General features: G+C 34.5%; 2 protein-coding genes across 8 annotated transcripts; both read left to right on the forward strand.

Moving 5' to 3' along the window:
* Positions 1-2,048: 2,048 nt before the first annotated feature.
* On the forward strand, positions 2,049-4,529 carry LOC149076420 (uncharacterized). Its single transcript, XM_089245545.1, has 4 exons — positions 2,049-2,174; positions 3,893-3,972; positions 4,091-4,130; positions 4,282-4,529. Exons 2-4 carry the CDS (start codon positions 3,903-3,905, stop codon positions 4,391-4,393), a joined length of 222 nt encoding a protein of 73 aa, XP_089101671.1. The 5' UTR covers positions 2,049-2,174; positions 3,893-3,902; the 3' UTR covers positions 4,394-4,529.
* Positions 4,530-12,487: 7,958 nt separating this feature from the next.
* Positions 12,488-21,234, forward strand: LOC149076421 (uncharacterized). Of its 7 annotated transcripts, none has more exons than XM_089243981.1 (4): positions 12,488-12,613; positions 14,676-14,764; positions 17,292-17,334; positions 20,966-21,234. In XM_089243981.1, exons 2-4 carry the CDS (start codon positions 14,695-14,697, stop codon positions 21,117-21,119), a joined length of 267 nt encoding a protein of 88 aa, XP_089100107.1. In that variant the 5' UTR covers positions 12,488-12,613; positions 14,676-14,694; the 3' UTR covers positions 21,120-21,234. The 7 variants fall into 7 exon arrangements, with proteins under 7 accessions (XP_089100107.1, XP_089100102.1, XP_089100108.1 ...); XM_089243976.1 differs by lacking the exon at positions 20,966-21,234 and adding an exon at positions 20,487-20,773; XM_089243982.1 differs by having other exon boundaries at positions 12,523-12,613; positions 14,679-14,764.
* The last annotated feature ends 540 nt before the right edge of the window (positions 21,235-21,774 follow it).

Genomic DNA, 21,774 nt, shown 5'->3' on the forward strand with positions numbered 1-21,774 from the left:
GCGCTGAATGTGAGAGAGAATAACTCTTTTTACCCCATAAATAAATGTAAACTTTTCTAACATGCAATTGAATTCATTACACTGTAGCTAAAAGTTCGTAACAGAACAAATGAGGAAAACTCGTTGGATATTTATTATTTTCCAAATAAATTCATATAAACCTTGGCAAATGTATCATTTCAATTTTAGTGCATGTACTGCCGAAGCGAGTTCAACCTTGGTAATGTTAATCATCTATTGTCAAACACAGTATTTTATTCAACTTCAATTAATTCGCCTCATTAAATTGTTGTATAAATATCCCATTACATTGAATTCGCGTAGTTACTTCAGCCGTTTCTCCATTCTTTCTCAGTGCCTAGCGGTGCTGCCAGTCGTGGTGGTCGAGTGGTTATAGTGCTGGAATCGCACCGGTGCCAGAGTGGTGGTCGGCTGAAGTTTGATTTTCTGTGGTTCCCAACTTCGTGGCGTAAATGCGAGCCGATCTCCATGTTAAAAAGCCTTACAACAGACCCACAATGGTACAAATATTCAATCATTACTCCTCCACTGTATGAAGTATAAATATCAGCGCTAAAAATTCACATACAACACTAGATACGCACTCAGATTGTAACTGACGGCCCTTTGACTAAATTCTTAATTTTTTTTTTTTTTTTTGTGGGGGGGGGGGGAATGGGTCCCATGCTCAAGCTTCGTCAGCACCTCAGGGAACTACTAATACGTGAACCCTTGCACACGCAAAGCCGCAAAGAAAGTGAGTGTAACTAGGAGATGCCTCTACGTTGCAAAAAAAAGCTCTAATTTGATTGGTTAATTGAACCGTGGGAATGGAATGATCTATAATAAATGATATCTATATTTATGTTTGAATGTCTGGGCGCCAACCAGTATAAACTAAAGTCGTGGCGCATTAGTTTTAATCATGTCTATGAGAAAGTGGTAAGCAAGAGATGATGTGAAAGCAAAGTGTGTTTCTCTACGATTAAAATCAGAATAATTCTGGCTATGCAATATCAGAAGTTAAAATATTTTATAGTGGCATTCTCTCTCTCTCACACACACACACACATATATTAAAATATTACATGAATCAATCCATAAACATATTTTTATTCGTAATGAAAACACAATATTATACGAGGAGAGGAGAAACAAAATCTCCAAGAAGCTGACTTTTCTATTACTGGCAATCATAAAACTGTGAAATAAGATATATTTACAGGAAATTAAACGCAATTATAAAAGCTAATAATAATTTTAATAAATGGAGGGGGGGGGGGAAATACAAAATACTGTACATAAATTTGACAGTGGCAGTTGCGGTGGGAACAATATCCATTGGGTTTTGCGTTCAGAAGCGTATTTATATTATTTAATTCACTCTTTGAGCGGCCAAAAGAGTGACCAAGAAAGTATGTACGCATGTGAGTTACCAAGAAAGTGTGTGAGCATGTGAGAGACAAAAAGAGTGACTTGAAGACAGAGTCATATTTACATGGGCAGTGGGCTAGCGGCCATCGCACGGAGCGGAAATTTGAGAAATGCATGGGGGGGGGGGGGGGAGCAAGAAAACTAGACAAGAATAAGAGAAGAGCGGCAAATTTTGTATAGCCCACCGACGGCAAAGACATAAATAACCTGTCTCTGTGGTTACCTTTTCAATCCAATGATGAGTCTTAATTAAGAGATTTATAATTACATAAAGATGATGAGTCTTGTTGAAAATGGGAAGTACTTTTAATTTTCTAAAAACTTGTTTATTTTTTCACTAATATCTTCAGTTTTACCTTAGAAAATGAAATTATAAAAAATAACATTTTTTTTAATGTCTCTGTTATTGCGTTATTTTCTTGTTGTCTATTGTTTATGGATTCATAAGCCTCACAAGATAAGTCAGAAACATCAATGCGTGATACGAGGGGCGGACGGAGAGGAACGAGACACTCGTTAACCTCCACCTGTGTGAATAAATGTATGCACGCCCGGATCTCTTCCTTTGTGGTCGAAGCTAAACACATGGTATAATGTCAATATTAATAACAGACGCCAGGTACCTGTATCAAATACAATAGGAGCGATTGTTTCAGGAAAATACATAAAATCTCTTATGGATTGTTTTCGCAACTCCGTTTTTGGTTTTACACTCACGAAAGATAAGCCACGATCTCCAAGTAAGTCTCGATCTTTTCAACAATTATCCTTCTTAAGTCATGATGTTAACCTTTTCCCAGTCGAATTAAGATTTGAATTGATTCTCCTTATTTTTTCTCCTGATCCCCTCTTCTGATCCTTTAATTTAGCAACATCAACCACAAAATTCATGAAAAAAAAATTTTCTTGCATGTTTTCTGAACTTGGTCTATCTCTATTAAAACAACATTAAAATTAAAAACAGAGAAAAAAAATTAAATTTAGTTCTTCTTTGAAAATACGTGATTTAAAAACATTTTTAATCACATTTTGTAGTCTTTAAAACAAATTGTGTTTGTATCGAATCAATGAAGCATTAATAAAGGTCCCAAATTATTAGAAAAATAAATTACAACAAGCTATATTCACAGTTATTATTGATTTTTAGTAGTAGTTATTTTCAAGGGAAGGTTTATACTCGACAGCAAAATTTAGAATCGTTAAGATAATGACACATGGTTCTATCTTGTAATCTTATGTTATCACTTATGATATGCAGGGTGTACTGTAAGTGCTAATGCGGCCTTTACCTCATCAACCGGCCGTCGTAGAGGTATAATTCCAATTTAAAAAATGCTCAGAGGCGTTCAGAAACTACCCTGTACCAGTTTTAAGAGCGAAAATACAGGTTGTAGCAAAAATAAATAATAACAATTTTTAGACGGTCCTAACTTCCTACGGTTTTAACGTCCAATTACAAAGTTGTTGCTTAGTCTCTTCTGCCCCCCCCCCCCCTAAAAAAAGAAAATCAGGAAATCTTCAATATTCACTGAGGTATTTTAGTTCAAAAATCGGAGGAAAGGTGAGAAATAACAGCAAAAACTAACGGACGCAAAACGCTCCTTTCCTTCATTCGTGCTGTAATTTCCCAACTTTTCTCTGATTTATAAATTCGAATATCTCTGCGAATATTGCAGTTTAAAACATAGAATCTCTTTTGTTGGATTCAGAAAAGAGAGGGCAACAACTTTCTAATTATAGAGAAGTTTCTAAGAACTTTCTAATTATAGAGGACAGAGGACCGCATAAAAATTTAGATTTTTTTTATTTTATTTTGTGACACATTGTATTTTCAGCGTCAAAACTTGTACAGGGTAATTTTTGAACGCCTTTTTAAATTTTTTTTTAAAATTGGAACCATACCTCTACGACAGACGGTTGATAAGATAAAGACCGCATTACCACTTATAGGACACCCTGTATATTTCCGATTTCAATGAAAAAGTAAATGTCTGATATAAAACAGGTGAAAAAAATGATCGTAAAAAGGTATTAAGAAATAATGAATCTCCAACGCCAAAACATCATCTGAACACATCCCTTAAAATACATTATTGGATATCCGTGTAGGCATAACCAAAATATCCTCATAAAGAATTATAAATGACCGTTTGAAAGTTCTCACAGCGTTTGCTAGTGCAAAAATGTTTTAAAACTTGAGCTGTGAAAATTGAATTGATACGCAAAAATCAAGAACTGCATGGTTAATAATATAGTATTTCTTGATCTCTCAAGATATACAGACTTGTGAATCTTACACTTATATGGTGCTTTGTTAATTTTTGTTTTCAAATGTATAAATATTAATTACACGATAGTATCATAATATATTACATGTATGTTTATTAAAGTATTATAAGAAGCTTTTGTGTTGTCCTCGTTGAATATATTTATCACATATTTTTAATTTATTCCATAGGGTTTCCAATATGAAGCATTCGACTATCGTACTGTTCCTTGTATTGTCTGTCGCTCTTCTGACTATAACACATGCAACAGGTTAAAGAAAAATCTTTTTCATTTTTAATAACTACCATAATTTAAAAATCAATAGTTCATTGGAACAATTTATATACACACATTTCTACAAATTTGTTTTCTCTTTATTTATTTTTAGAAGTGCAGGAAGAACTGGACAGCATGGAGCAGAACCAAATGTGAGGACACGAGACAATATTGAATCTCATTCAAATCAGTGTAGCCAATTGTGTGATTTTTCTATTATGATTAATAAGATGTTGATATTGATGAGATATCGGTGTTATATCTAATAATCGGCATTTTCTTTTGGATTTTGTACTTTTTTAGGAGACATAGGCGTGTGGCTTGCACAACTGACTCTCAATGTGGGCGATGCGGATACTGCGGGTGCGACCAAGGTGGAAACAATTGCCGATGCAAGACTAAACCAAAATGTTAAACTGGGGAACCATACTTCTGGACCAATTCAGTCAACCGAGTTCCATAGAATATTTTCACAGATAACTAATTCACTCTTTGATTAACCGATGACGAAAGCAAAATACTGAAGTTCAAATAAAACGATTTTCTCCATAGCATTTGTTTAATTCATTCCGATTGATATTTTTCTAATAAATTTACAGGAAAACTTATGAATTTTGCAATTTGAAATGAAAGCATACAAATTTCTCACCAGTTTTTAATTAATGTTGAAATCTTGGATTTTAATGCAGCTTTAAAAAATTAAAATATCCCAGGAAGTGGACAAAGGATTTTTTTTTTCATTTCTTTATTATAGAACCTAACAATATCTACGCTGGATAAAACCTATTGATGTTGAAACCGAAAGGCGAGGAAATTAGCATAAGTAAACGAGAAAAAATAGTTATTGTATATAATTCATAATAATCAGAGTACACCATAATTTTTTTTAATGCAGTTGTTGATCAATATTGATTAATGTGATCTTCGATATTTAGAGGATAGTATGCTAAAGAATTTTAGTGGATAAGGCTCGTCTTCAGGGCTGTTTTTAAGTTTACGTGTAAAACGATGGCATATGCCGTCATAGGGATTTTCGGTCTTTATCACATGGAGGAATAATTCGTTATGCATATAGCTGCTGCCACCTGCACAGGCATCTACTACTTTATCATTTCGCAACTGGATGGAGTTGAACAATTATATTTCAAGGTCTGGGGTTATTATTGCTATTATTTTTGCCGTATGATTTGCAAGACTGCATTCTCAAGCGTTTTTTTTTAATACACAGTAGAAATCCGTTATAACGACAGCTCGCAATCGCGAAAATAATTGTCGTTATAACAGACATCTCGTTACAATCGGAGGTCTTTTTGCAACATTAGCTCTTCGACAATCCAAGGATTGTCAGTCTCCGCTATCCATACGAAAGTTTTCAACTGGCTGATGCGAAGATGAATTTAGGAAATAAGAAAATTCAACTGCCCGTGCGGGGAATACAATCTTTGAAAATCACCTGTAAAAATTAGATCGAGATTGTTGTTATAAGCCATACGCGTCAAAATGGACCTTTAGTGTGTGTGTGTGTATATATATATATATTCTATCTATATATATATATTCTATCTTATAAAATTAATAACATACAAGGAAAATATATAAGATATACACAATTTAATTCCCTTTGTATCGTAATTTCCTACGGATAATCCGCAGATACAAATTTCGCTGCTATGAGAAAAAATATCGCAGAGACTGCTTCTCGAGGTATAATTCACATGAAAAAACTCTATTCATCAATAGCAAAATTTTAAGGAATGTTAAGGAATTATGTGTTGCGTTTTTTTACAGGAAAAAACTCGATTTTTCTTACATCTACACTCCATCTATAAATTTTTAATTCATTTTTTACAAATTAGTTTTTATATAAAATATTCATTCGTATTCCCATCTCTTCGGGGCAGGGGGAAATCTTCACATAAGACGCAGCAGTGTAATCCACTCTAATAATTTCTGATGTGTTTTTTAACGTACAAAATCCGTGGATTAGAAGAAAAAAAATACAGTAATTTAAAACTTATAAAAAATTAATTTATCATTTTGAGCATGTTTTTTTTTTTTTTTTCGTGATGAAGGTACAACATCATTTAATTCATGAAATATTGCTATCATGCAATACGCTCGTATTTATGATCATCTGTGTTATTTATCTGTGTAATAATTGAAAAATTTTCAAAAGCTCCGTTAAAAAAAAGTGAATAATTGTCTTCTCCTACGTGTTCAGATCTTAATTATAACTTCACAGTTGTTTTCTCAATCTTTATTTTGATGCGAAAATTAAATATTCGAAGTTCTATATAGTTCTTGCTATCACATTCTAATGTCCAATAAATCCAATTTGTATTGGAGATTTCCTGGCAATATAAATTTCAGCACTTACGTCAGACATTGTACACTGAAAACTACAGCATGTATTCGAATAGTTTGATACTCTTCGAGTGTTTTTCTGAAGGCCAAACTCTTTTCCCACTCAAAGTGCAAACGTTCTATAGGATAGTTTCCCAACCTTTTCGTCCCATCGCCCCCAACGCAATCTAACCCATAAGATCTTACGTTACACCCGTAGCGTCTACCGCCCCCCGGAACTTTCCATCGCCCCCAGGGGGCGTTAACGCCCACGTTGGGAATGACTGTTCTATAGAATCCCTTTGGCCTGCACTTGTAAAAGGTAAAATTTCTTTTGCCTCGACACAGCATTAAAATTATTTAATAGTCTTTTAGCACCAGTTTTCTTATACGGATCCGAGATCTGGGCTGCAAACTACTGCCATGACTTGGGAAATATAATTAGCTTATACATAAGAAAAGTTTTCTGTTTGTCTAGATACACACGTAACTATATGATCCGTGAAGAATTTGGACACCCTCAGACCTCAATATTTTTGAAAAAAGAATGTTGCAATTCTATTTAACGCACACTAAAATTAAACAACGATAGGCTGTCAAAACAGAGCCTGCTGCAACTCTATAACAGAGCTCGAATTAAACGGGACAAGAAACACGACTGGTTAGTTTTTATTTGAGAAATTTCCGAATTATCTGGTTTGCCATTTCTCTGACATACCTTGGATGCCGAGTGTGTTAAGATATATATATACCCTGCATCTCTCTCTCTCTCTCATAGATACGTTGATTGCTCAATCCATTCAAAAAGATATGCTAAGAGTTCAGAGTTCAACTCATTTCCCGCAATATAAATTTCTAAAATTTTCATTTTATCTCGAAGATTACTTAAACAGTAACATTGAAATTAGATTTAAAAGAATATTTTTATAGTTGCGAACTCAAGCTGATACTCTATTTGTTAATGGCAAAACTCTCAAGATTACCCCTGCGGCCAACTGCACATATTGTACAGTCGAATCCCGTTTTAACGAATACCGTTATAGTGAAAATCTCGTTTTAACGAACACTTTTGTAATCCCTCAAATAAGTTTACGTAGGAACAATGCTAGGTAATCTGGAATTCCTTTATTACGAAGTTTCGTTTTAACGAAGTGATTCCTCCGGTCTCTTGGCGTTCGTTATAATGGGATTCGACTGTAATTACAGAGAATATGAAACATGGAACCATGTATTTTTTCGCTGCCCGTATTATCTAGATATAAGACAATATTTTTTAAGGATCATGTTGATAGTGTGACATTGTTGTTTAATTCTGGTACAAAATTTATTTTTCATGTATACAAATTTATTTCAAAAGTTATTTATTATAGTGATTTTTGAGGAAAAGATGTAACAAGTTGATTTTGAATCTGCAATCGGATCGTCGCACTGAACCGTATCGAGATGAATTTGCGCACGTGGATGCATGTGTATATACATTTGTATGTTTTAATATAATTGCATATACTCTATCTGCAAATAGTCGGAAATGTGTTTTTTTTTTATATTTATTTTATTTTTATTATTTTTTAATATTACCTCAGCACTTGGTACTTTATTCTAACATTCCTGTATTTTATTCATTATTTTTGGATGTACTGGCACATTTTTTTTGCCACCTTGATTATGGCTCATGGGCTAAATCAATAAAATTTGAAAAATTTGAAATTTTTGAATAGTTTGATACTATGTTGCAGTGACTGTTATCTGTGCAATGTTGTTGTTGTTAGGAATTGTGTGTGTTGAATTGTTTCATGAATACTGTTACATTTCAAACAACATTTTGTGTACCTTAAACTTTAGAAAGAGAGCAAGAGGCAGACTGAAGGCCAGGTGGATAGAGGAGGTGTCACCAGGAGTCGGACTATAGATAATGTCTCTCCAAGTTAGTCTGTCATTCATAGCTGACTCAGTTTCGGTAGCTTCATTCCGGTGTTTCGCAACACCTCCTCTATCCACCTGGCCTTCAGTCTGCCTCTTGCTCTCTTTCTAAAGTTTAAGGTACACAAAATGTTGTTTGAAATGTAACAGTATTCATAAAACAATACGTGAATTTTGACGAAAAAATTTCAAAATTTTCTTTTCAAATAGCTGTAAAGTATTAAATTCTGGACATATAGCCAAGGTTCTAGTTCATTTCACAGCTAATGTTATCCGAAGCGCTGTCGAAAACAATAATGACAATATGTTGCATAGCTTTACATGAGAAATTCGGTTTCGCGTGGAATAAAGTAACAAAAAAATGAATAAAGAAAACGCGTTTGAAAATTCTGCCTTGCCTCAGAAAAACCATTGTTTTAGATAATTTAAATGAGTCAAAACTTTTTTTATATGCATGGCGTGTGTGTGTGCTTTTTTTTTTTTTTTTTTTTTTTTTTTCTCAAGAACAAAACAGTTTTGGATTCTATGTGAAACATTCTTTTTCACATAAACTTATAAACCTATTTTCGACAGCTTTCAAAAAAAATTTCATTTAAATAGAGTGTTTCCTTAAAAAAAAATCTTCAAATTACTGATACCACTCACTGTGTTCTTTGTTATAAGATCATGGTTACTCTTATTTCAATGAAAAATGCATCAAAAATGGAAATATTTTTCCCCTTTTCAATTCTGTGCATATATCAATAAGAGATGAAGGAACGCAATTTGACCTGCAGGGGAAAGGTACGATAATTTTTTCAAATCACAGAAATAATCAAAAATGCAATAAAAGTTATAACGTCAGTTATAACAACAGTTCACAATCACAAGGAAATTGTCGACATAACGGACTTCTCGTTCAAGCGAATTTCTACTTATTTCTCTGTCGGGATATAAAGTTTTTTTTATGAAAATTTCCCTTTTATCCATAATAAAACGCTTTTGGAATCGTTTTGTTATAATATTAACCAGTTATCTGGCTACGATGGCATATGCCGTCATAGGGATTTTCGGTCTTTATCACATGGAGGAATAATTCGTTATACATATAGCTGCTGCCACCTGCACAGGCATCTACTACTTTATCATTTCGCAACTGGATGGAGTTGAACAATTATAGTTCAAGGTCTGGGGTTATTATTGCTATTATCTTTGCCATATGATTTGCAAGACTGCATTCTTAAGCGGTTTTTTTTTTAATACACAATAGAAGTCCGTTATAACGACAGCTCACAATGACGAAAATAATTGTCGTTATAACAGACTTCTCATTACAAGCGGATGTCTTTTTGTAACATTAGCTCTATGATAATCCAAGGATTATGTCACTCTCCACTATCCATACGAAGGTTTTCAACAACTGGCTGATGTGAAGATGAATTCAGATAAAGCCATACTCGTTAAAACGGCCTTTTAGTGTATCTATAACCTAAGTCTATCTTATAATTAATAACATACAAGGAAAATATATAAAATATATACACGTCATTTTATATAAATTTCACTACGTTTTTTTTTTATATGAATCACTGAAATATATTTTCCTGCATCCATTTTGAACTTGAACAACCCAAGCTGTCATTCCACTAAATTAAACAAGAATTCGACATTTCTATTTGGAAAGCTAATTAGTTTTAATAATTAACTTGTATTATTTTTATGATTTTAAATACACAAAAAAATTTTAAATTTACATCAGTTTTTATTTGAAAACGTTAATCAAAAAATATATTTTTATAGCTTCAAACCTCGAAGAAAAGGGAAAAGCGTGTGCATCTTCATAAAAAGGAGCACTGAGGGTAGCACGTGGAGAAATTAATTGGCCAGATGACTGATTAACGAATAAACAGAATTTTCTCTTTCTATAATCACGAAATTGATTTTCGGCTTCACAGAAGTTGATTCTGTAAGACAGTTGTGCATAGAATTTCGGATTATCAAAGCGATTTAGTCGACCAATTGAACAATTAAAATTCTCAATTATTATTCAAATACAAGGCCCACAACAGGCAAAATGCCCAACGAGGTGGATGATAAAAAAGATGCCTATAAGAAATATGGATATCATATGTTTCTAAAATAATAGCAACCCTATTAAAAATTCAATTACAAAAACTAAAAACTATGTATACATGATAAAATACATGTATGTGTGAAAATTGTAACACCAATGCTCATAAAAATATTTATGGCTGTCTTATTCTAAGTATGGATAGCTTTTCGATTTGCCCCAACAGGTTAATTGTATTTACTTTTAAACGTGTCAATTGTGTTAGAATTCATGACCTCCGGGGGGCTAAGCTATTCCATTTATTCACAACCCTATCAAAGAAAAATTCACTGCGACGCCACAACCTAGAATTGTCCCTTACCAATCGACACTGCCGTCCACTTGTCAGAGATTCCACTCGCCGTCGATTGATGGTGCATTAATAATGGTCCATCCTATCCATCCCGATGAAAATTTTGAACACTTCGATATATACACTTCACATATCTCCCCGACACCCGCGTTCTTCCAATGTAAACATATTCAGAAAATTAAGTTACTTTTCATAACTCAAACTCCGTGCCAACAAGGGCACGTGTAGCACTTCTCTGCACCCCTTCAACCAAGTCTATGTACCTCTGTAGTTATGGTCCCCAAAACCTTACATTCCAGGAAGAATATTACATTTCCAGGAACTAAGCCTCGGTAAACCGGAAGAATAACTTCAGGAGAATGCGAAGAGACCTTTTTGAAACCGAACATTCTATTTTCACCACTGCTGAACAATGTTTATAAAACCTAAGACGATCGCCAATAAGAATTCCCACATCGATGACCCTAGTTGTATCCAGAATAATGACAGCATTCAACTCGTAAGAGAAACGAGGGTTGTTCGAACCAAAATGTGAGCAACCATTATTATTATATCACTTCTCACATCCGTGTCTTCATGGTTTCGTTAACATTTTCCCGCTAATCGGAAATAATTTTATCACAGTTTTTTTTACTCATTCAGCTACGGCTTTAAAAAAACGCCAGTCTCGTTTTCTCTCATAGTCACTGGGGGTCATAGTCACAAAAGTCTAATAAAATCATCACATAACCCATGCGTATAGTGGGGGAAAACCCAAAAAGTATAAAGAAGAGAGGCTGAAACAATCTGACATTTATCTTTGTCCATTCCTTGTTAGAAGTACTTCAGACTAATTTTTACCAGGACCACTAATAAACTTACGTAGGAAACACAATGATTCCTACCTTGCTACGGTAGGAATCATTGTTTAATTCATGAAGGGAGAGAAGGAGACAGTAGCATTTTTTGAGGATTTTTGACGTTATATAGCGAATGCTTCTTAATTTTCAACTGATTATACCAGAATATTTTGTGTATCTTTAACATTAGCTGTTTGGAAATCGTTTGTAAATCATTAGTTATAGTGAGATTCTCGTTATAAGCCGTACTCGTTATAATCGAACTTTTACTGCAATGTCCTTTTCAGAACTGGGTTCGGATAACACGAGTGAGAGATTAAACAAAATTACACACCCAGGAATTTTGCGATATTTGTTGTTTTTATTTTGTTTGTATTTTTAGCTTTGAATACTTCTCTTATTTATGTGGTCTCTCTTTTTTTGTGGTGCTCATACTTGCTTGATTTCTTCAGCTTCAAAGTAGATGCATTTCTCCTTCAAGTTTTCACATTCGACACATTTTTGTACGACAAAGATCGCAAAGTTATTTGAATGATATTATAATTAAAAAAAAAACTGTCTCGTTAATATAATACTAATAAGTCATTCCTCTGCCAAGTGAATGCATCATTTATAACCCGTAGCAATGAGAAGCAAAATCAGAGGGCGATACGATTGTAGTTCCGCGTTACCATCCAAAGTTAAAGGATAAGAATTCAAAGACGGCATCAAAACTACACACACGTACAAAAATAGGTTCCTTTCGTTGCCGTATATTTCTCAGACAGGAATCATCTGACAGCAAATGCGGTATCTTACTTTGGTACTCTCAAATCCAACTGTGGCTACACCGATACCTTACCATTGTGTCTATTATTTTTCCATGTTCAACTCGATGGATTAATGCGAGTCAGTAACATTGACATCACACCTGTGTTAAGATGTGCACACGCATAAACGATATGTCGGATATCTGCGATACATAGCAGCTGTCTACAGATGTCTTGTCAATGAAAACGACACAATGAAGAGATTCGGATTTATTTTTCGAATGCTATAGCTTGGTTTCTTAGCAAGCTTTATATAAATACAAAGAAGCTGTCCTACACTAACACTTCAAGCATTTTCGTTGTAACCCGTAGAATTCGGTAGGTAAGTTCAAGATAATTATTTGAAATTCTATTTATTAGGTACGATCTATATTCATTTTCGACACTACCAAAAAAGTTCCCTTAGGATCTATAGAATATTTGACAAAACGAATTCCGTTTTTTCCATACTTGAAAATAGATTCAATTTATATTAAACGTATCATTTATTGGGACCAATTTATAAACGGAACTTTATTATTTTCCTTACTGAATTATTATCGAAAACCCATAGATTTCTCAAAACATATCAAATACTCGCGCAATAAAAATTGGTAACGAAACATTCTAAATTTGTAGTATTATGTGAATATGAAGTATATCTGTATCCATTAAATAAAATGAAACTCTATCAATTATGTATACGGGGTGTCCTGTAAGTGCTAATGCGGTCTTTATCTCATCAACCGTTCGTCGTAAAGGTATGGTTCTGATTTAAAAATTGCTTAAAACGCATACAGAAAATATCCTGTACGAGTTTTGAGAGTGAAAATACAGTGTGTCAAAAAATAATAAATCCAAATTTTTATATCAACACCTTGTTTTATAAAACGCAATTATATACAAAGTTGTTGCCCTGTATCTTCTGACGCCAACAAAAGAAATTTCATGTTTCCAAGTGCGATATTCGCCGAGATATTTGAATTCAAAAGTCGGAGAAAAATTTTCAAAGAACAGAATAAACCAACGGTTATGCTGTCCTTTCCCAACTATTTTGAGATATTTCAATTCTCAAATATCTCAGCGTCTATTGCATTTAGAAACGGGAGATTTCTTTTGTTGTTGTCAGAAGATACAGAGCAAAAACTTTGTGATTGGGTTGTTTTAGATTTTTAGAACAAGGTGTCCAATAAAAATTACGAGTTTTTTATTTTTATTTTATGAAACACTCTATTTTCACTCGCAAAACTCTAGCACAGGGTGATTTTTGAATACATTTTAGGAATTTTTTAAACTGGAACCATACTTCTACGGCGAACGGTTCATGAGATAAAGGCCGCATTCGGACTCACTCTGCGTCTTTTTTTATATACTTGAATTTGATTAAGGAAGAATAAATAATAGAAACAAAATTTTCTGTTAAACACTATGATAGGGAGTACGGACTGAAAAATGTGCAAATTGTCTTTTCTTGCAATTCAGTATTTTTGCAGATTAATCGACGTAAAACCTCGATATAACAATACTCTACGGGGAAAGAAAAACTATCGTTGTATGTAGAAAGACTATCGTTATATATCTAGAGGCAACCTCTAGCTCTTCGCTCTAGTGGTACCTTACTGGAATGGTCCCAGTAAAGATATCGACCAAAATTAATTTGTTTGTTCATTAATTTTTTTTTTGTTTTGTTAAAGGGCATTTTTTTGACATAAATATTTTTTTGCTAAAAACACAAATCAACCAAAAACTTTTTTTGACTCATGCGCGAAGAGGATAATCATCACATGCCACCAAATTTATGCTTTCTTTAACACCAATTCTAAATCAACGTTATCAATATCACCGCAGAAGTTGTACTTTTAAGTACTTATTCGTTGCGAAAATTGAAACCGATTAGTTGATTAAGGAAATCCAGTCAGATGCATTGTTCATCTCCTAAAGGGATTCACCGCATCAGACTTTAGTGTCTTGCACAAAAATAGGAAACGCCAACGATTTCATCAAGAGTTCCGGTGATCATGTGATGCAAAATACCGAAGCTATTTGTAGAAAAAAAACAATTGACGAAGTAAAAACTTTGAACGAAGAATGGAAAATGCCGTTGTAGCAATTTCAGTCTATCAAAAAATATCGTTATAGAAGAATTTATCGCAGTGAAGAATATCGCTGTGAAAGTATTTTACATTGGGCTACAGGAAATTTACAAACAAGATTTGTAAAAATATCATTTTAAAAGGATTTATCGTTATATTCAATATTGTCTTAGTTTCAATGTAATAGTATTTAAAAATAAATAAATACAAAGAATGAAATTTCTTGCAAGAAAAGAGTAATTGTTCCAAATCATTGTTTCGATTGACGTAAAATGCATCTACATGAACATTTTTTTTCATCCGTTCAATTAGCAGCACGAGGTTTATAACCATGAAAGGGCAAACATTGGTATTAGCTGTTCTGGTGGCTTTCGTAGTTTGCGTTGTCTCTATCGAAGAAGGTGAGTTTGACATGGTTTTTTAAATTAAATCACACAATTCTGTGGCTGAACAGAAAACATCCCATGCTCGTACCGTAAATGCTTAAATTCAACTGCGTGTGTTTCTCATTGGGCAATGTACAAAAAAAAAGAAAGAAACAGCCATAATTAGAGAAAAGGTGAGAGAGTCTTTATATAGTGAGAGAGTTCGAGAGCCTAATTGTGTGAAATACCGAGTGATCTAAACTAAGTTGGTGTATCTTCGATATTGTGTCCGAGGGGCGTGAATGAACGTGTCTACCACCGTGAAGGTTGCCGTCAGGTACCAGGAGAAGAATATAGATAACAAATTATTTTTTCCTAATAACGAGCTTGAGGCGACCACTGATAGATAACGCCTTCATTTCCAACCAAACTCTTTATTGGCAGTAAATTTTATTATAGATATAGTGATGGCGGATTGGTATTTGGTGAAGTAATAGCTTCAATATCATTAGAATACTGGGATTTTTAATTTTAAAAAGCATTTTTTTTATATTTTTCACAACTTTTACGAACCAAAAGGTGGCAGTAATGCGAATTTCAAAGAGTCAGCCCATGAACCTGTTAATTCCGAAAATATATAGAAGACGGATCGATTCGGTTCTAGGTTCTGATTTTTCATCAAAATTAGATGTACTTGAATTGTACTTCGACGTCAAAATTTTGCTATGCTAACCTTACACTTGATTAGAGATGTGCGGTATGATGAGGAGAATTACATCTCTCTGGGTGTAAAAATTGGAGAAAAATTCATTTTTCTTTTAAATAATGAATTTTTTTTTACTAATTTTGTTTATATTATGAAATATAAATCAATTTTTTCATTGCCTGAAATACCAGCTTTTAAACAAAGAAGTTTTCGGCATAATCACCCCCCCCCCCCCAAAATGACGACTTTTAGTTCGAGGATATATTCTCAAAATATTCTCTTGGTCATGATGAGAGGTTTTAAAAGTTAGGTTATATGAAGATTTTAGAAAAACCTTAAGCTTAAAACCTTAAAAAATTATTTTAAAATTAAATAAATTTTCAGAAATAAGTTCAAAACAGAAAATTAAACCAAAGGTGATTCATAAAGGAAGCGATTCTTATACAATCACCTTCATTCTAAGAAGATACAAAACAGTTGTTTTCTTCAATGTACAGGCACTTTAATTCTGTATCACTCATATTTCTTTAAAAGTTATGCAATTCAGCCATGTTGGTCTAGTTTTCTTGCTTTCAAACTTTAATATTGTGGGCTGCAAACTTTAGTATTTCCGTCTTCTTGACGGGAAGAGAAACGGGGACGTATGAAATATTTTGAGAATATATTCTCTGGAGAGACTACTATTATAAATTCCTAGAGAAATTCTTATCGAAAATAATGAGAATTATTCTCAAGTTATTTATAGAGATTTATCATAATACATGTTATTACACATATTCTTGGGAATACTCTCTGGAAAGACTATTATTAATAACTTGAGAATAATTCTTAAGTTATTAATAATATTTAAGTTTCGATAACATTCCCCAGTAGTTTATAAAAGTAATCCTTCCAGATAATATTCTCAAGGTTATTAGGTATAACTGTATTATAAATAACAGGAGAATATTTACAAGTGTCAATTATAATAAAAATTCCTCCAGAGAACATTCTACACTTGATAGTGCTTTGCTTACTCGAGTTTGGCCCAACAGTTTTTTTTTTTTGCAATCAGAGGTCTAAACAACTCAAGTTTATTCCCAATTGGGAAAAGTATCCAAATAACGTGCAGGCCTCAGACATGTCACTCAATGTTGCAAGGGGTTGTATAGTTATTAAATAGAGAAATTAACTTTTCGTTTGGTCACGCTGTCCCAAAAAAAAACCCAATTAAAACAATTGTTGCCTTCTGTCTCCTGAGCTCAAAAAGAAAAAAAATCATGTTTTCGAGTGCAATATTCACCGAGATATTTAAATTCAAAAATCACTGGAAATAAGGGAAAGAACAGCATATGAGAGAAGCATAGAATTAGATTGAACGTTAGTTTATGTAATTTTTTTCTTTCATTTTCAGCTATTTTTGCATTTTGATTGATTGATTTCGAATTAACTAATTGCGTTTCTCAGGACAGGGAGACCAAGTATGAAATTGATATTTTTTGTTTTATTTTAATAACTTTATAACCCCCTTGCAATAATAAGTGACGCATCTGGAATGCGCGTTCATTATTTGAATACTTTTTCTAATCGGAAGTATGCCTCTAGGATCAATGGTTCGCGAGTTGTTGAAGGATAAAGGGACACTATGCACTCTGTGTGTTTTCAGTTAATAATTAGGTACGTTTAAGTGTATTCATGTGAGTATTTAATTACGTAAATTTAGTATTTCCGTATTTACATAATCATCTATAGAGTAACTACAACTACAATGCCATGTCCAAATAAATTGATTCGTATTCGAGTATAAGTTATTCAAAGAGTATGTTTCTAGAGTTTTCTATGATTCAATGGAAAGAATTAAAACTCTTTATTTTACAGCTGAAGTGAACGACCTCGAACTTGAAGCTCCCATGGAAAGAGAGTAAGTTAGTCAATTCCTTTAATTTTGAAACTGAGAAAGCTTAAAAATTGCTTTTGGAGTTTCGAATTCTTTGATACTGACAGAGAGTGGAGGACTTGTGGATTCATTGACTGTTGAAAAAGAACTGAAAATATCAATCATCTTCAAGATGTAATGAAATTAACTGCGAGCTTTTATAGAGTTTTCTTGCTAAAATGCACGTTTTCGTACATTTTGGGCGCTTTAATCGAAGACTCTCTTCTGAGAAATCTCGCGGCAAAATAGCGTTTGTAGGTCGATCAAATATCTACCTTAATTTCGTTCCATAAAGGTAGACTGTTACTGGGTGGCCCTCCAATGGTCACTTTCAAGTGGATTGGATGTTTGCAGTGTCTTACCTCTTCTTTTCGTCTGCAGTCACTCTTAATACACAATGAGTGAGCAAGAGTTGATACATTCTTGATGCAAAACACTATTACAAAGTTATTCCCAACTTCAAGGCGCAAATGCGAGCCGATCTCCCCGTTAAAAAGTCTCGCCACAGAGAGCAACAGTCCTACAACGATAAATCATTCAATCATAACACTTCACTCCTAGTTAGAAAAACTTGTGGCAGATGGCAGCACTACACATAACAAGCATTACAGAGAAACAACAAAAACTTCACGTCAGGTTTCACTACACGTACACGCACATTCCCGCGTGTACCGATTCGTTGGGGGGTTCCGCGGGGGAAGGGGTGTGGTGTAGCAGTAGTAGGTATGGCTCGGGGATCCATGATGTTCTTAAGTCAGCCACCTCGTTGGGCAATTTGCCTGTTGCGGCGTTGTATTTGTATTTGTATTTGTTATTGTAAAACTATCTGAAATTTTGAGGAGACTATACACAGTTCAGAGAAGAAACAATATCCAAAACTCACCTGTATGGATCCACATAGAAAATTTTTTAGCAAAACGAGATTTGGTCAAAAATGAATTCGATCACGGATAAGCATAACTGCGCACGAAATATTCGTGCTCTTCGCAAAATTATTGAAGTAAATAGTCATATAAAGATTTCAAAAATATCATAAACAGTTGGTACAATACTAGCTATGGGAGAGCTCAATTCATCATCGCGGATGGTCTTGACCGCAAAAATGGTGCATTTGATCATTTTCTGCACACGAGGGATAATTAGACCGGGACCTACAATTTATTGCCAATTTATCCTTTTTTATATTCACCGAGAGGTTGGTGCACTAACCCCTGGATGTGGGAGGACTCCCTGCGGTAGTAATCTTTCTTCTGTGGTCATGTTTACGTTTCTGTTGTACTCACGTGTCAGGAAAGCTTCTGACGAAGACGAACCGGGTATCAAACTCGTGATACCTCTAAACATCCTTTGGTATTTCAGGCGAGTATCTTATCGACCTGGCATACCACGCCCAGAGATGGTGCAGTCTTTGGAATACTGAAAATTGTTTGCTAGGTAGATTCCTCGTGCCATTATTCTTCGGGACAATGCAAAACCACACACTGCAACATTACCAACTGAATAAATGAAGGCATTTGCCTGGTCAGCTCTGCAGCCTCCCTCTCTATATTCCGAATTTATCGACCTGCAACTATTATTTGTTTTGACCGCTTTAAGAGGGTGGCCGTTCGACGATGTTGCAAGAGTGACGCATCCCTTGTGCAACTGGCCGAATTAGATAAAGGCCGAATTAGGACTTTAAAGAATTAAATTAGGACTTTAGGACTTTTTACGCGATGGGAGGGGCCAACGACAACCGCGTAAGTCTAAAGCGCGTAAGTCGAGGTACAGTTTTCCCTAAAAATACGTATAAATAATAGATGATTGAGACAAATTTTTAGGAGGAAAAACACCTATATGATTGTAATGCCATATATTGGTGGTTTTTCTAGGGTCTTCATAAATTTAACTTACGTCGGGGCTACAACCCGATCTGGTAAAAAAGACAACATTTCCCTAAAATTTCGTATTAAAATCATGTCAGTTAAGCACTTTTTAATGTTTTGATTACACATTGACCAACCGAAAGCCATGAGCTGCTCGCGTTTGTCCGCAAGAAAACAAGCCATACATGAGTTGAAGTTAATTGAAAGTTGCGGACCAGGTGTGCTTTATCATTTACTCCCGAGTGACGTGGTGGTAAGATGCTCGTCTATTACCGTGAAGGTTGCTATAACGGTCTCAGGTTCAAACCCGAGGGAGGATACAGATAAGATATTTCCCCCTAACGAGCTTCGGGTGACCACCGATAGACAATGTCTTCATTTCCTACCCATCTCATTAACGGCAGTAAATTCCAATATAGCGATATAGCCAGAGTTGGTGTTTGGTGAAAAAAGGTGCTTTATATCAGCCGATGTGGTGGTCTAATGATCAAAATGACGGACTCATATTACGATGATCCGGGTTCAAATCCCAATGGTGAGCTGGTCGGCTAAAGTTGGTTTTGTGTAGTTCCCAACTTCGAGGTGTTAATGCGAGCCGATCTCTCCGTTAAAAGTCTCGGCCTAGAGAGCGATAGGCCTACAACGGTACAAATATTCAATCATCACAGTTCGAAAAACAGATTGCAGTAAAATACATGCGAACAAACATATTCCAATTCGTTAGGGGTTTGGAAATTTCCGCATGAATTTTCCCCAATTCACACATGGGGAATATTCGCGAGGTTGCAAGTGTGATTTAGCACTAGGTACTTTGTCATCCGAAAAAAGTGGAATACATTAAACAACCTTTTTTTTAACTTGGGCGTTGGACTTCAAACATAAAATTGTGACCTTATCTGTAATAATAGCAGATATCAAACACATACACAAGCCATGGGATTTCATTAAATTCCATCTCTAAATCTAATTTTCATTTTTTACATACTGTAGCCTTTCGAAAATTAGTGTAATTCCATTCCATACAATAGCCTGATCGAGTAAAGTAGTTCTTTACTTGATTGTCACTTAATGAACTCCACTATCTCATCAATAATTCCGTAATTGTGCTAGCATTTCAAAAATGAGCATTTTTCACAGAAAAAAAAATCGCGCAACTCAGTTAGCGTAAGTCGGGTTATTATTTTATCTGGTTAAATATCAATGCTGAATTAATTGCTGTGTTCTTGGTGAATGGCTCATGCGCAATGCCTTGTTTGTTTTATTCTATTGCAGGCAAGTCATGCAAGTAAAATTCTGCGCGTCAAACGGGAAAAGCTGCGAGGGCCATCATACTTGCTGCGACAAGTGCACAATTTGTAGGTGCAGATTCCCTGGGGGAGTTAACTGCTTTTGCGATGATAGGAAAATTGGATGTAGTAGCGGAAAATAACCGATAAAACGGGAAAAAGACTTGAAGATCGAGTCCGATTCGTCAGTTTAATAATCTACGATTCTGTCAAAAAAAAAAATCAGGATGAATATTCTTTTCCGAAAATAAATTGGTTTAGTGAACAACTGCATTTCAGCTGCATTTTTCTTTGGGAATTTCGTATATTATCATCATTACTTGATATTGCTTTAGCAAAAATTTTGAGCCTTTGTAAACTTTCTATTTTTGAAATTTAATAAATTTCAGTCCAGGAAAGTTGATATGCAAATGTTACGTGCTGCCTTTGTGGAAAAACTCAAAGGATATCGTATACTTTTTTCAGAGAGGACAGAGCGTGCACGCCAACCGGGAATACCTGCGATGGCAACGCCCCTCCTTGCTGTGACGACTGCTACGTTTGCAAATGCAGTACACCATGGGGTACAAATTGCCGGTGCAATGAACGAAGAATGGCTTGCGATACCGGCAAGAAATAGGTTGTTATATGTTCATGTAAAGTCCGAATGTAGCTTGATAATCATGATTATACTTAGTCATGCCATGATCTGCGGAAAAGAAATTCGCCCCATAATAAAGAAATATTGAAAGCCATGTTGTGAAGTTGAACGTTCCTTTCTTATTCGAATAAAAAACTATCGTCATTTTTCTGCGTATAATCCGCCAATAATTACGTTAAAATAATCCCATGAATTTCTTAAAGCTGCGTCTTGTCTGCAGCTCTTTTTAAAGAGATTTAAAAAATTACTTTTTTACAAAATCAGTTTTGAAAATATATTTCATTTCTATTCCATAGATTTATAGATGCGCGGGGCAAAAATTGGCTTTTTTTTTTAAAGAAAACGTGCTCAACAGCATTTTCTATTCCTTAAAATTTTATTGATGAATGAAATTTTCGCATGCGCATTATACGGCACAGCAGACTGTACGACGATACTTTTCTCTCAAATTAGGGAAATTTTCATCTGCGGATTATACGTAGGAAATTGCGGTACCACATAAATAAAAACAACATCGATTTTCTCCAACGAAAAATATAACTTTTCTTATTCCTTTTATGAGCATACGAGCAGGATGTAAAATAAAAAAGTCTCATCCTTATATATGTTACTGCCAAAGCCCGAAGTGCGGTTA

The sequence above is a fragment of the Pholcus phalangioides genome, unplaced genomic scaffold, assembly GCF_987345545.1.
Source record: "Pholcus phalangioides strain wild (caught in Gottingen) unplaced genomic scaffold, Ppha-v1.0 ptg000015l_1, whole genome shotgun sequence".
NCBI lineage: Eukaryota > Metazoa > Arthropoda > Arachnida > Araneae > Pholcidae > Pholcus > Pholcus phalangioides.

Coding starts and splice junctions, on each gene's coding strand:
- LOC149076421 (XM_089243976.1), top strand. CDS start 14,695: ATGAAAGGGCAAACATTGGTATTAGCTGTTCTGGTGGCTTTCGTAGTT. Junction 14,765..17,291: donor CGTTGTCTCTATCGAAGAAG/GTGAGTTTGACA, acceptor TTTATTTTACAG/CTGAAGTGAACGACCTCGAA. Junction 17,335..20,486: donor GAAGCTCCCATGGAAAGAGA/GTAAGTTAGTCA, acceptor ATTCTATTGCAG/GCAAGTCATGCAAGTAAAAT.
- LOC149076420 (XM_089245545.1), top strand. CDS start 3,903: ATGAAGCATTCGACTATCGTACTGTTCCTTGTATTGTCTGTCGCTCTT. Junction 3,973..4,090: donor GACTATAACACATGCAACAG/GTTAAAGAAAAA, acceptor ATTTATTTTTAG/AAGTGCAGGAAGAACTGGAC. Junction 4,131..4,281: donor AGCATGGAGCAGAACCAAAT/GTGAGGACACGA, acceptor GTACTTTTTTAG/GAGACATAGGCGTGTGGCTT.